Source organism: Chaetura pelagica, unplaced genomic scaffold, assembly GCF_000747805.2.
Source record: "Chaetura pelagica isolate M959 unplaced genomic scaffold, ChaPel_1.0 scaffold430, whole genome shotgun sequence".
NCBI lineage: Eukaryota > Metazoa > Chordata > Aves > Apodiformes > Apodidae > Chaetura > Chaetura pelagica.
Window position 1 is genome coordinate 808,602 of NW_009952159.1, and position 13,699 is coordinate 822,300.

The 13,699-nt window shown below is 51.2% G+C and overlaps 1 protein-coding gene across 1 annotated transcript in view; it reads right to left on the reverse strand.

The window, feature by feature from the left end:
• Positions 1 to 13,699, reverse strand: part of GDPD5 (glycerophosphodiester phosphodiesterase domain containing 5) — a 122,675-nt gene that overhangs the window by 6,725 nt on the left and 102,251 nt on the right. The window contains exons 10-14 of the mRNA XM_010007188.1: positions 11,571 to 11,721; positions 10,457 to 10,675; positions 7,385 to 7,542; positions 4,262 to 4,409; positions 1,628 to 1,710 (exon numbers count right to left, since the gene is read on the reverse strand). Of these exons, the coding sequence (XP_010005490.1) occupies positions 1,628 to 1,710; positions 4,262 to 4,409; positions 7,385 to 7,542; positions 10,457 to 10,675; positions 11,571 to 11,721 (759 nt within the window). The remainder of the gene's footprint in view (positions 1 to 1,627; positions 1,711 to 4,261; positions 4,410 to 7,384; positions 7,543 to 10,456; positions 10,676 to 11,570; positions 11,722 to 13,699) is intronic.

Below are 13,699 nucleotides of genomic sequence, written 5' to 3' on the forward strand. Positions count from 1 at the left end.
CCTCCTCTGCTTCCGCTTTCCCTGCTCCACCAAACCTCTTCCAAACCAGAAGAAATTCAATTTGGGCAGAAAGAGAGTCCATCTATTGCAAAGTCCACACAGCTGTGACTTCTCCTCCCTCTGAGCAAACATAGAAGCCACACCTCGAATCCTGGGGTCAGTTCTGGGCCCCTCAGGACAAGAAGGACATGGAGGGGCTGGAGTGTGTCCAGGGAAGGGCCCCGGAGCTGGGGAAGGGGCTGGAGCAGAAGGAGAAGGGGCTGGAGAACTTGTGAGGAGCAGCTGAGGGAGCTGGGGGTGTCCAGCCTGGAGCAAAGGAGGCTGAGGGGAGACCTGCTGGCTCTGCAGCTGCTGAGAGGAGGTTGGAGCCAGGGGGGTCGGGCTCTGCTCCCCAGGAACAAGCGACAGGACAAGAGGGAACGGCCTCAAGTTGTGCCAGGGGAGGTGGAGGTTGGATCTGGGGAACAATTTCTCCCTGGCAAGGGTTGTCAGGGCCTGGCCCAGGCTGCCCAGGGCAGGGGGGGAGTCCCCCTTTCAAAGCTGTGTAGATGTGGTGACCTTGGCAGGGCTGGGTTAATGGTTGGATGGGATGATCTCAAAGGGCTTTTCCAACCCCAGCAATTCTGTGATTCTAATGAAGCAGGAGTTTGGGGGGAGATGTCTGTGCCGTGGGTGGGTGCCCAGAGGGACTTGGGGCCACACTGGTTTCCCAGCCTCCACACAGCTGCCTGCTCAGATGTTTTCCCCTGACCTCCCTATGACCGATCCAAGGGAAGGTGATGGAAACTGAAGTTGCTCTGCAACCTTTTCAAAAGTGCCCCTTAAAACCTCAAGTGGCTTCACAGGGCAGGAGCTGCCCTGCTGGCTCCTTCCAGGTGGCCTGGCAGGTAAATCAGGTCCCTCCCTGGGGTGGCACTTGTGCAGCCATGAGTGAATATAAGGGCTGGCAGGTTTGCAGCTGAGGTCTCTGCCTTCCCTTCAGCAAGAAGCTCCAGCTAATGGAGGTGCTGAGCACCAAGGACTCGGGTTGGGTGCTGAGCTCTGCTCTGTAGGCTGCAGAGTCCTCTGGGGATCAAGCTGTGATGGCTGCAAGCTGGGCAAGGAAAAAAAACCTTTCAGGTTTAGAAAACTGAGATACTTTCTCTGTGCATCAAAATAAGAAGCTTGAAAAATCTTCACCTTTTCATTTCTTCATTCAAATGGGAATGACCTGATTTCAGAAAATGATAACAGGCTCTTTCTGAAGACTATCATGGTGGAATCTCAAAACATCTCTTCTTCTTCCTTTTCAAGCATTTTAATCTCTTTCTCAACATCCATTTCCCCCGAGCATTTACAGTTTCTCTCCCACATGCCTTGCTGAGCAGAGCAAGGTGTCTCTCTGGCTGCTGTTTTGACATCTCTCATTCTCCTTGCAAAGCAGCAACTTCATCCAACTCAACGTCACACCTCAGGAGTGGGGTGATTGTTGGAAGGCTTCGTAGGGGTTTTTAACTCCATTTCCCTGCTATTGCAATCCCAGGGCCTGAGGAACCCAATGCTCCCCCCTCCCACCTCCAGCCCCACTCTCTGGACAAAACCACAGGCCACAGATACAGGAGAGGCAGGTTGTCACCATGCTACTTACTTCTGGAATATAAAAACTCCTACAATTATGATAAAGGAAATGAGATCAGACGTGATCCAGATCAGGTGGTACTCATCTGGAGGCTGGAAGACAAGAAAAACAACAGAGAAGCAGACCTTGAACTTTCTGGTTTGGACAATCACAGAGAGATCACACGTGGCTGAAGTTCCCACCAGTGCAGAAAGAAAACCCCAGAGCTGCAGGGGTCACCTGTAAATCACTTCTGACATGCCTAAATGCTGGGTCTGTGACCCAAAATGATGTGATCAGGAAAAAAAACTGCCAAAAGGAACGATTTTAAACTCTCCCTCCTTTGGAGTGCTGACATTTTCTCAGAGCTTCGTGGGCCAGGAGGTTTCCGACCTCAGCTGCACATTGAGGGGAGGTTTTAGAAGCTGCTTGGACACCCAAAGCTGGGGGAAAACACAGAAATACACACACATGGCACAGCAGACATGCAGGGTCAGTTGGAGTGCTCGTGTTAGCTGCCCTGCATGGTCCTCATGCTGAGCAGGTTCTTCTCCATCTCTGTCCTTTAAGGCATCAGTAGCTCTGCTTCTATTTGCCAGTCCAAGTGGCTTTGATCATCACAGAGTCACAGAAGGGTTTGGGTTGGAAAGGACTTTAAAATTCATCTAGTTCAAACCCTCCTGCATGGGCAGGGACACCTCCCACTAGGTTAGGTTGCTCAGAGCTCCATTCAACCTGGTTTTGGATGTTTCCAGGAATGGGGCATCTTTCCATCTTCTCTGAGAAACCTGGGCCAGCGTCTCACCACCCTCATCCTAAAACCTTTCTTCCTTAGACCTAATCCAAATCTCCCCTCCTTTAGTTTAAAAACATCTCCCCTTGCCCTGTCACTACAGGCCCTGCTAAAAAGTCTGTCCCCACCTTTCTCATCAGCCTCCTTAAAGCATTGAAGGGCCACAATAAGGTCTCCCTAGAGCCTTCTCTTCTCCAGGCTGAACACCCCAACTCTCCCAGCCTGGCTCCAGAGCTGCTCCAGCCCTCCCAGCATCTCCAGGGCCTCCTCTAGACTTGCTCCAACAGCTCCATGTCCCTGTGCTGAGGACATCAGAACTGGACCCAGCCCTGCAGGGGGGTCTCATCAGAGGAAAGTAGAGGGGGAGAATCACCTCTCTGACCCTGCTGGTCACACTAAGCCCAGCTAAACCAAACATCTGAAGCCAGGACAGAAACACACTACTTCACATTGAGATTTATGCTGGCCAGAAAAGAGGAAAATCAGTAAAGAACATCAAGTAATGATAATAATCAACTCCTCATGATGCTCAGAATGTGCCTACCCAGGACAGCCACCAGTGATGCTAATGAATTCCTCCTGTTCCAAGCCTGGTCTAGCCCCAACCAGGAGAAGGGTTCTGATTTCATATCAGACACATCCATCACAACCACCATCACCAGGACTAATGCACACAAGCAACATTTTGTTAAAGAAAGAGAATAGATAATGCATAAAGTATCACAGCATCACAGACTGTCAGTTGGAAGGGGCCTCTGAAGATCATCAAGTGAAAGAAGTTGTCCTCATTTGATATTAAAAACAGGCAAAAAGCTAATTATGCAGCCTGGCCAAAACACAAAAGCCAGGTTTGCTGGTTCACCTTGTGTCCCTGCTTCTTCTGCAACTCAACTGCTGCTCACCAGATCTGGAAAGGTGGTTGGAAAATGGAAAAATCATGTGGGTTCAATGGGGCATAGAATCATAGAACCCTTCAGGTTGGAAAAGCCCCTTGGGATCACCCAGTCCAACCATCATTCCTACTCTGCAATGTTCTCCCCTAAACCACATCCACCAACACCACATCCAAACCACCCTTCAACACATCCAGGGATGGTGACTCCACCACCTCCCTTGTTGGATTTGTCCATCCTCTCATGCCAGCAGAGAAGCTGATGGTTTGTTGCTCTTGTTTCTTTTTCTTTCTCTGTAATTATGTTTTCACCTTGACTTTTGCAGGCATTAAGGGCTTCACAGTGGTTGAATAACTTGAAATTGGATTTTTTCAGTCCCTGCAAAGCTCCTGCAGAGAAGTGGCTCCAGCACAGATCTCAGATGATTTCAGCCTCCCACCAGCCTAACCATGAAAGCTCAGTTCCCACCCAGGTCACTCAGCACTAATCCTTCAGAGCACCTGGCTACAAAACTTCCAAGGGAATAGAGGAGAGACTGAAGCTTAAATTTGGCATTTGTTTCAAAAACCTTTGAGCCAGCTCTGTGAGGTGGGGATGACAGGATGGATGCCTGTGTTGGAGAGACCTTTCCAGCCACACTTCCCCAAGCCTGGAGCGTTGCCTGGGGTTGTTGTGGCCCAAGTGCAGGACCCAACACACTGCACTGCATGCAAGGCAGTGCCCAAGGCTCCCAGAGTGTCTCTGGGGGGAGATGAGGCCACTGGAAGGAAGGCAAGAGGAACATTCAGCAGTTCCCAGCTCAGGGCTCAGGCACACAAAGGGGCAAAACCCTCAAGCCCAAGAGCAAGTTGAACCCAACCAAACCTTCCTGGAGAAACCCACCAGCCATATCCAGCCAATGGCCACCTCTACACCCCTTCCACTGCTTCCCCAGCCCACCAAGGGGGGTCCCAGCCCCTTCCCAAGCCCCCTGCTTACCATGAGCCAGATGGGGAAAGGCACCTTGCGAAGGAGGTGGGAGCTGTCGGAGGTGACCGACTGGACACCAGTGCACCAGAGGATGGAGAACAGCCAGGGCTCATTCACAGTGTAGAGATTCACACTCAGGTTGGCCATGGCATAGTCCCTGCCAGCAGACAGAGTGAGACATGAATCCCCCAGCCACCATCAGACCCCCTCCTCCCAGAGGAGGGCTCTTGCCACCACCCACCACTAATCACACAACTAGATTTATTGGGTTGGAATCACGTGAAATAGGGTTTTTTTACCAGGCCACGGTCACTTCCTAAGCAACCCAAGGGGGTTGCCATCAGATGGTTTGAACTTGACAGCTTTCTTCACCTCTGGGATGCTCTCTGACCCAGGCCACAGCCCATCTCAGGTGCTTCCTCCCAAACGATGGGCACGGGAGGTGTTTGTACCCACTGCCTCATCGTGTCACTGCAAAATGAACACCTGGCTCCAACACCTGCACCACTTCAGAGGCAACTGACTTCATTGCAAACTGTCAGAGCACATTTCCAACATCAGCTCCTGCAACTGCCATGCCCCTGTTTTGGGGACAATCACAGCATCACAGCTTCCAGTCTGCCCAGGTAATTTTCCAAGATGTTAAAACTGCATTCTGGGCTACAGGAGCTGCCAGCAGCAAACCAGGCACTGCTCATGGATCCCCTGCACCCATCTGATTTGCATTCATTGCTCTGTTTCCTTATCTAGGAAGCAGAAGCATCACTAATCTCCCTTGCATGAGCAGCACAGAGAAAATCCTTGCCATTCAATAGCAGCAAAGCCCTTTGAGGTGGGAGGTTGCTCCACAAGGACAACACCAAACCCACAACATGACCAAGCTGCTCCAAAGGCTAAAGGATTCCTGGGAGCAGAGGTAGGTGCAGGAATGTTCCATCCAGATATTAATTTTTGGTAGGACTGAGGAAACTGTGTTATCTCAGGGATTTGTTGAGCCTGCTCCAGCTTCTGCTGCAGTCCTGCACACCTGGAATCCTGTGTTCAGTTTTTATTCCCCCTCTACAAAAAATATGTGGGCAGGGTGGAGAGAGTCCAGAGAAGGGCCATGAAGATGATCCAAGAGCTGGGAAGCCTGGTATGTGAGGAGAGGCTGAGAGAACTGGGTTTGTTCAGCCTGGAGAAAAGAAGGGTTAGGGAAGACCCCACCACCATGTTCCAGTACTAGAAGGGTGGCTACAAAGAAGATGGAGATTCCCATTTTACAAGGAGTCACATGGAAAAGATGAAGGGTAATGGGCACAGGTTAATTCTGGGGAGATTACAGTTGGACACAAGTGCATTTTTCAAAATGAGAACAATCAGCCATTGGAATAATCTCCCCAGGGAAGTGATGGATTCCTCAACATTGGACACTTTCAAGATCCAGCTGGACAGAGTGCTGGGCCATCTAGTCTAGACCATGCTTTTACTGAGAAAGGTTGGGCCAGATGAACTTTGAGGTCCCCTCCAAACTTGATGTTCTGTGATTTGACTGGACACCATGAGGCCTTCAGAGTTCAAGAACCTCCCCTCATGAGACCCCCCCTGCAGAGCTGGGAACAGCTCTGGAGCTCCAAACACCAGAAGGACCTGGAGCTGTTGGAGAGAGTCCAGAGAAGGGCCATGGAGATGATGGGAAAGCTGGAGCAGCTTTGCTCTGGAGCCAGGCTGGGAGAGTTGGGGTGTTCAGCATGGAGAAGAGAAGGCTCCAGGGAGACCTGAGAGCAGCTTCCAGTGCCTGAAGGGGCTCCAGGAAAGCTGGGGAGGGGCTTGGGACAAGGGCAGGGAGTGACAAGAGAAGGCAGGGAATGGATCAAAACTGGAAGAGGGAGGATTGAGAAATAAATTCTTCACTATGAGGGTGGGGAGAGCCTGGCCCAGGTTGCCCAGGGAAGCTGTGGCTGCCCCATCCCTGGGGGTGTTGAAGGGCAGGTTGGATGGGGCTTGGAGCAGCCTGGGCTGCTGGGAGGTGTCCCTGCCCATGCAGGGGGTTGGAACAGGATGATCTTTAAACGTCTCTTCCAACCCAAACCAGTCTGATTCTATGACAAGAAACACCCCAGTGGCAGGTCTGATTTTGGAGACAGCTGAGATGGGATTGATTAGGGATAAGGGCTGATGATCTGGCATAGATGAGAGTTGGCCTTTGGTCCTCTCCATGAAAGAGAGCAAACAGGTAGGAGAAAAAGAGGCAGGAATTATCCTGCAGGTAAAGCACAGACTTGGTTTTAAGGATAAGCAACTAGACTTGTTGTTGGCAGCCATGAAAAGCCACCACTGGGTCAGGCTAAATAAGGACCAAGTTCTCAGCCACTTGTGGGCTCAGCCCCTTCCCTACTCCCAGCCCAAAGGCAGAGCACAAAAAATCCATGGAAAGTACTTTTCTTCTGCAAGCCTGTTTCATTTTTTAAGTCTTTCTTCAGGGGGAAAAAAAAAATAATCAAGCTTTAAAAACACAGAGAAGCTTTCCTAGAGACAATGGAGCCTTCCTGAGAAAGGGGCAAAGCTGGGAGGTGACACATGGCTCAAATACAGGCTCAGGCAGAAGGAGGGGAACCCCACAATGTGCCAACCTCATTAAAGAGGAGACCTCAATAGCTGACAAAGGATAGTCAGGAAATGGGTGAATTCTCTGCAAAGAGAAATTTCTGAAGGCACATCCAGAACTTGGATGAATCAAAACTCTGTTCTAGCAACTCCAGAGCAGATGAGCAGAAGCAAAGGGCAGCTGCTAATGAGGGTGAAATAACACTTGGTGGTTCTCAGGGTGACAAACTTTCACTTTTTCCAGAGCTGACAGTGTAGTAGGAATCAGCCAATCCCATAGATTTGCATTTCAAAAAGGGATCATTGTGATTTAGCCTGTGGAATTAGGAGAGTCAGCTGTTTGCTCCTAGGAAGGTGGTGGTTGGGGACAGCACAGCTCAAGCTTTCATGAGCAAACCCATCTGAAAAGATTCCTCTGTGCAGACAGGATGGGATGATCAGAAGAGATGAGACCAGGACAAGGATGCACAGAGGGCACAGGGGTGCTCAGAGCCATGGACACCCTCCACAGAGGCCACCAGGCAGTGCCCAAACAGGGGGCTGTACCTGACATCCTCGTTGGTGACCTTGGTGTAGCGCAGGTTGAGCTTCACGATGCCCTTCTCCCTCAGGTGCTCTGCATCCAGCTTGAGGCCAGAAGTCTGCTGGAAACCTGGTGCAATCTGTCTCACCAGCTGCCTCTCCGTGTCCGGCAGCCACATCACCTGTGGAAGGAGAGAGACAGAAGGTGGTTGTGGCAAAGGTGCTTCTCACAGCTGGGGACACAGGACAACCAGTTCACACCCAGCCAGAAGCAAAACCACCTGAGACATGGCCATGGTGTGTCAGAAAAACTGTCTGGGAGACACTTAGAGCCTCCCACATCCTCAAGCAAATGCATTTCAGGATTATCCTGGAGCCCAAAGGACTGTGATGCACACGATCCTGGAGGCGAAGAGCGTTGAGATGCCAAGGGGTCAGGCCAAGGGCTCATGAGAAGAGACCTGATGTATTCTTGAAAACCTGTCCTCCCTGCCCTCAGGGCACAGAGAGAACTGGGGACACAAGGTGAAAACTTACAGTGCAGGCAGGATGCACAGGAGAAGCCTCTGATCCTGTGTTCAAGCCTGGTTTTATTCAGCCTCTTATCAGGGCTACATCTGCTCCAGCCCAGGGAAAGGGTTTTCCTAAGTTCATACCTGTTGAGGGGCTGGAGCGTGTCCAGGGAAGGGAAGGGAGCTGGGGAAGGGGCTGGAGCAGAAGGAGAAGGGGCTGGAGAACTTGTGAGGAGCAGCTGAGGGAGCTGGGGGTGTCCAGCCTGGAGCAAAGGAGGCTGAGGGGAGACCTGCTGGCTCTGCAGCTGCTGAGAGGAGGTTGGAGCCAGGGGGGTCGGGCTCTGCTCCCCAGGAACAAGCGACAGGACAAGAGGGAACGGCCTCAAGTTGTGCCAGGGGAGGTTGAGGTTGGATCTGGGGAACAATTTCTCCCTGGCAAGGGTTGTCAGAGCCTGGCCCAGGCTGCCCAGGGCAGGGGGGGAGTCCCCATCCCTGGAGGGGTTTCCAAGCCCTGGAGATGGTGCTGAGGGACACGGGGCAGGGGTGGCCTTGGCAGGGCTGGGGGAAGGGTTGGATGTGATCATCTTCAAGGTCTTTTCCAAGCCAAACAACTCTGTGATTCTGCACCACACTTTGAAAACACTTCAGGTTGATCTCTGGTAACAGGCTCAGCTGCCAGATGTGGATACAGGAACCAAGCTGGGCAGTTTGATGGCTTGTGCTACACAGAGGCTGGGCCCAACCAGATGATCTCAGCAGCACCACCAGGCATGGGATTAACCCGTGTTTAATAACTCAGTTACCAAAGCATCAGAGCAGCACAGATGCAGCCACTTGCATTTTTAACAGGGAACCATAAAACCTGGGTGAGAAATACCACTTCACAGCTACACATCTGCATTTCAAATATCTCTCTCCTGCTCTCCAATGCCCAAGGAGAACACAGCATGGTCCCCCCTTGGATCCAGCCAACCTGGCAGGAGCTTGTGGGTAACACTGTGACTGCAGCCCCAGAGTTAATGGGCAGCTGGGTGGCAGTGGCTGTTGTTAGAAAGTCAGATGGAAGCTGAAAGTAGCTCCTCCTGAGCCTGTCACTGCACAAGTGGGTGCAGAACTTGTCTGTGCACGTAGATGCACCCAACTGGTACAGCTGAAGTGCCTGGACTGTGAGGGATGCAGACATTCCAGTTGCCAGCCTCACCACACTGGTTTCAACCAGTCCATATCCAAGGGAGAGCACAGGACAAGCACAAGGACCAACTTTCCTCCCCAAGACAGGTCATGAAGAGCAATTCTCCAAGAGACACCCAAAGCCCCCAGCTCTGGTGCCCCTCTGACCCCTGGGAAGTGGTCCTCCTCCTCCAGAGAAGATGAATGGATCAGAAGGAGCTCCTGGCAGGCTGGATGAGCATCTGTTAGACCTTGTGGTCAGAGAGGACACACCTACCAAGGCTGACAGGTTCTGATTTCAGCAGCCTGAGCTGGAAATTCAAGTGCTTGGCATAACCCAGTAAGGACAATTCTGGGGCAGAAAAGGAAGTCTGGAAGAGATCTCTGCAGGTACATAGACCTCATTTGGTGGAAAACCCCTTATCTTCAGGACACCCATTTCTCCTCCAAGCAGAAGCTGAGTCCAGGCTGCAACAGCTGCTCAGCCCAGGGAGAAGGATTATGGAAAAGCAAGGAGTTAAATCATAGACTGGTTTGGGTTGGAAGGGATCTTAAAGACCATCTAGTTCAAACCCCCCTGAATGGGCAGGGACATCTCCTACTAGACCAGGTTGCCCAGAGCCTGATTCCACCTCAGAGGGAGAGGAAGGGGTCTCTGATGCTCACAACTGGCCTCCAGGTCTCAGCTCTCAGTCTAAGACTCAGACACAAGAAAAGGGCTCTCAGGAGATCTTTTACAAGTGATAGGATGAGGGCCAACAGTTTGAAATGGATAAACAGCAGATTTAGGTTAGATCATAGGAAGAAATTCCTGTCTGTGGGGATGGTGACACACTGGCACTGCTGATCAGAGAAGCTGTGGCTGCTCCATCCCTTGAAGTCTTCATGTTGGATGGGCCTTGGAGCAACCTGGTCCAATGGGAGGTGTCCCTGCCCTCAGCAGGGGGATTAGAACTAAATGATCTTTCAGGTCCCTTCCAACCCAAACCAGTCTGTGATTCTCAACAACCTCCTTGCCAGTCCTGGAGAGCTCCTATGAGATCTCTCCTACATCTTTTCTTCTCCAGGATGAAGAGACTCAGTTGCCCCCTGACCAGTTTGGTCACCTCTGCAGGACTGGTCCCAGTTTATCAATATCTTCTGTGTGCTGGTGAGTCCCACACTGGACACTATTGCTGAGTTGGGGAACATTCACTTTCCTCCAGCTCCTGTGTCCACTGCCATGAGTCCAGCCCAAGGAGTTCTCAGGTGTCTGGGACCACCAGCCTGGAGGCACCTTCCTCCCCAGCACAACTTCTCAGCACGAACTGGCATTTCAAATCAACTGTCAAATGGATCAAACCAGACACTTCAGGATCTGGGGAACCCATAGGGAGAGTCATTTTGGAAACACCACCAACCCCCCAGAACTCACAGCCTGCTGCCGAATGCCCGATGCCAGGAGGGTTTCCAGGGTGATGTTGATGTAGGTGCTGTAGTAGGGATGAGCTGTTGGCAGGTCCTGGAAGTTCAAGATGAGCGTTGTGTTGTCCTTGATCACCTCTAACATATCTGCCAGCTTGCAGACTGACTGGTTGGCAGCTTCCAAGTAGTCAGACCTTGAGAGGGACCCAGCCGTCCAGAAAGGGTCATTCTGAAAGCAAAGCACATCCCAGCATCAGTGCCACAAAGCCCAGACTCCTCCAAGGCAGGTGAAGACCCTTTTCTACCCCACCTTGGTAACAGTGAGGGATGCTGACAGCTATCCCAGGTGACCATCTTGCAGCTTGCTGAAGCTCTGTGCCTCAGTTTCCCTACCCATCACAACAGCTCCATCAGACCAGCAGGGAAGCTACAGGGGGTTCAAACTTCCACCAGGTGAGCACTGGAAGAGCTTCAAGTGAGCACGTGGAAGTGGTGGCTGAGCTTGCCTCACTGCAGCAAGGCCTCAGCAAGCCCCCTCCAAGCTTGCATGAATCCCCTGATGATCTTTAAGGTCCCTTCCAACCTCACTGAGTGTCCCAGAACCTGCAGCCCTCCCTGCAGACCACAGTGAAGGTTCTCCTAAAGGGTCATGGCCACAGCTTGTCCATAAGAAATCCCACCTGCAATCTGGCTGCACACACCAAAGGGTGGGTCAAACCCAGCCCACAACTTTTCTTCCTCCTCTGGAGTTTGAAGGCTGGATTTCATGGTTTTCCTTGGTGAGGACAATTGTCAACGAGAGCAAAATAAAGAAAATGGAAGAGATTGCACCATTCTGTCCTTCCTGTTCTCTTTCCAACACATTTGCCCTCCTGGGGGTCTTGAAGTCCTCTCAACCAGGCATTAAGGCCCCCAATTCCAGATGCTGGAAGAGGCACAGAAAGGTCTTTTAGACCAAGTCTAAGTTTACTAGAGGCCAGACCCAAGTGTCACCCATGGATTCTTGGTCTAGTTGCACTTCAGACCACTCCACCAAGGAGATGGATCTACACTTCTCCACCTCAAAGAGGGTTGAGGCATGAGCTTTCATGCCATGCCCATGACTCCAGGACACCCACACTCACCTGTAGGAACCACTCTCCAGCATTGAGCTTTTCCAGGTCAGTCCAGTTGAACATGGAGGGGTGTTGGTAGGCCCGCCCTGGGAACACTTCCTCCACGTTGGTTGTTCTCCTGAGTGTCTTGTCATGCATCAGAAATGGGACTCCATCATAGCTGCAGAGACAGGCAGAGGCCCCATGACAGGTGGTGGAGAACAACCACCTACCCAACATCAGAAAAAACACCAGTTCCCACTCCAGCCTCTCTCACAGCTTCACACTGTGAAGATCTCAACCCCATTAACACCTTCTCAGCATCCCCAGGTTCAGTTGGACTGAGAGGCACCCAGAAGAAGAAGTCTTTTAGATACCTGCTGGATGTTTGCAGTTATTCAGATGCTGACACAACCTTATCCAGCCCTCCCTCCCTCCTCCCCCCTAAAAAATGTCCAGAGTGCCAAACTCGGGTCACTTGGAAAAGAACACCCACCCTGAATGGTCAGGCCAAGCAAAGCTTTTTGCAATGTCTGTAGGTTATAATGTCAGTCATAATGTCAATTATAATAATTAATAATAATAATAACAACAATAATGTCAGTCATAATGTCAATAATATGAGAGGTTTCCCACATCCTGCACACACAGACACACACACAAACTATTCTCAAATTCTTAATAGTAGATCATAGAATCATAGGCTGGTTTGAGTTGGAAGGGACCTCAAAGATCATTTAGTTCCAACCCCCGGCATGGGCAGGGACACCTCCCAGCAGCCCAGGCTGCTCCAAGCCCCATCCAACCTGCCCTTCAACACCCCCAGGGATGGGGCAGCCACAGCTTCTCTGGGCAACCTGGGCCAGGCTCTCCCCACCCTCACAGCACAGAATTTCTCCCTCCCATCTCAGCTCCAGCTCCCTCTGCCAGCTGGAAACCCTTCCCCCTGCTCCCATCCCTCCCTGCCCTTGTCCCAAGCCCCTCCCCAGCTTTCCTGGAGCCCCTTCAGGCACCGGAAGCTGCTCTCAGGTCTCCCTGGAGCCTTCTCTTCTCCAGGCTGAACACCTCAACTCTCCCAGCCTGGCTCCAGAGCTGCTCCAGCCCTCCCAGCATCTCCGGGGCCTCCTCTGGACAGATGAGGATGATGATGATGATGAGTAAGATTTTCAAAGACTCTCAGACAAGATGGGAACTTCATGTTCATGGGCTTTCAGTAAAAGCCAAGAGCTCCAAGCCACCAAAATTGCTCTGAAATTGCCTTTTCTGATTGAAAATAGGTGTCAGGAAACAGCCAAGCTCACACGACTCTTTAGGTTCACACATCTTAAAGAAAACCAGCCTCTCAGATGAAACCAAATAGCCAAATGCCCTGTGGTCTTTAAGGCATCTAGATGTTACAGAAAAATGGTGCTGGGAAATGTAAAAAGCTCTTTAAACTTTTTTTCCAGCCCAGTTTTCTGTGACTGGATCAGTGATAACACCACCCAGGGCACTGAGAGTTTCTTCCAAGGGCAAGGAGCAGTTGTCCACATTCAGGAATCAAGATAAATCCAGCACAGCCAGCATGGTTAGAATGACATTTTGCAAAGTAAGGAGCCCATCTTGGGAACAGGAAACTCAGGAAAGCTCTGGAGAGGAGATGGGGTTAAAATACAAACCCCATTTGAATTAGGAGACAACCCAGAGCACTCAGCCCCAGGGCTAGAGGGAAAACAACATCTTCAGATGATGGAGCCAACACTGCCTCACCTTATCAATGCCTGCAGAAGTCCCTTATCACAAAGGTCACCAGGATCTATAGGGTCTCTTTAGTCCCTCATCACAAAGGTCACCAGCATCTATAGGGTCTCTTTAGTCCCTTATCACAAAGGTCACCAGGACCTATAGGGTCTCTTTAGTCCCTCATCACAAAGGTCACCAGGATCTATAGGGTCTCTTCAGTCCCTCATCACAAAGGTCACCAGGATCTATAGGGTCTCTTCAGTCCCTCATCACAAAGGTCACCAGGATCTATAGGGTCTCTTTAGTCCCTCATCACAAAGGTCACCAGGATCTATAGGGTCTCTTTAGTCCCTCATCACAAAGGTCACCAGGATCTATAGGGTCTCTTCAGTCCCTCATCACAAAGGTCACCAGGATCTATAGGGTCTCTTTAGTCC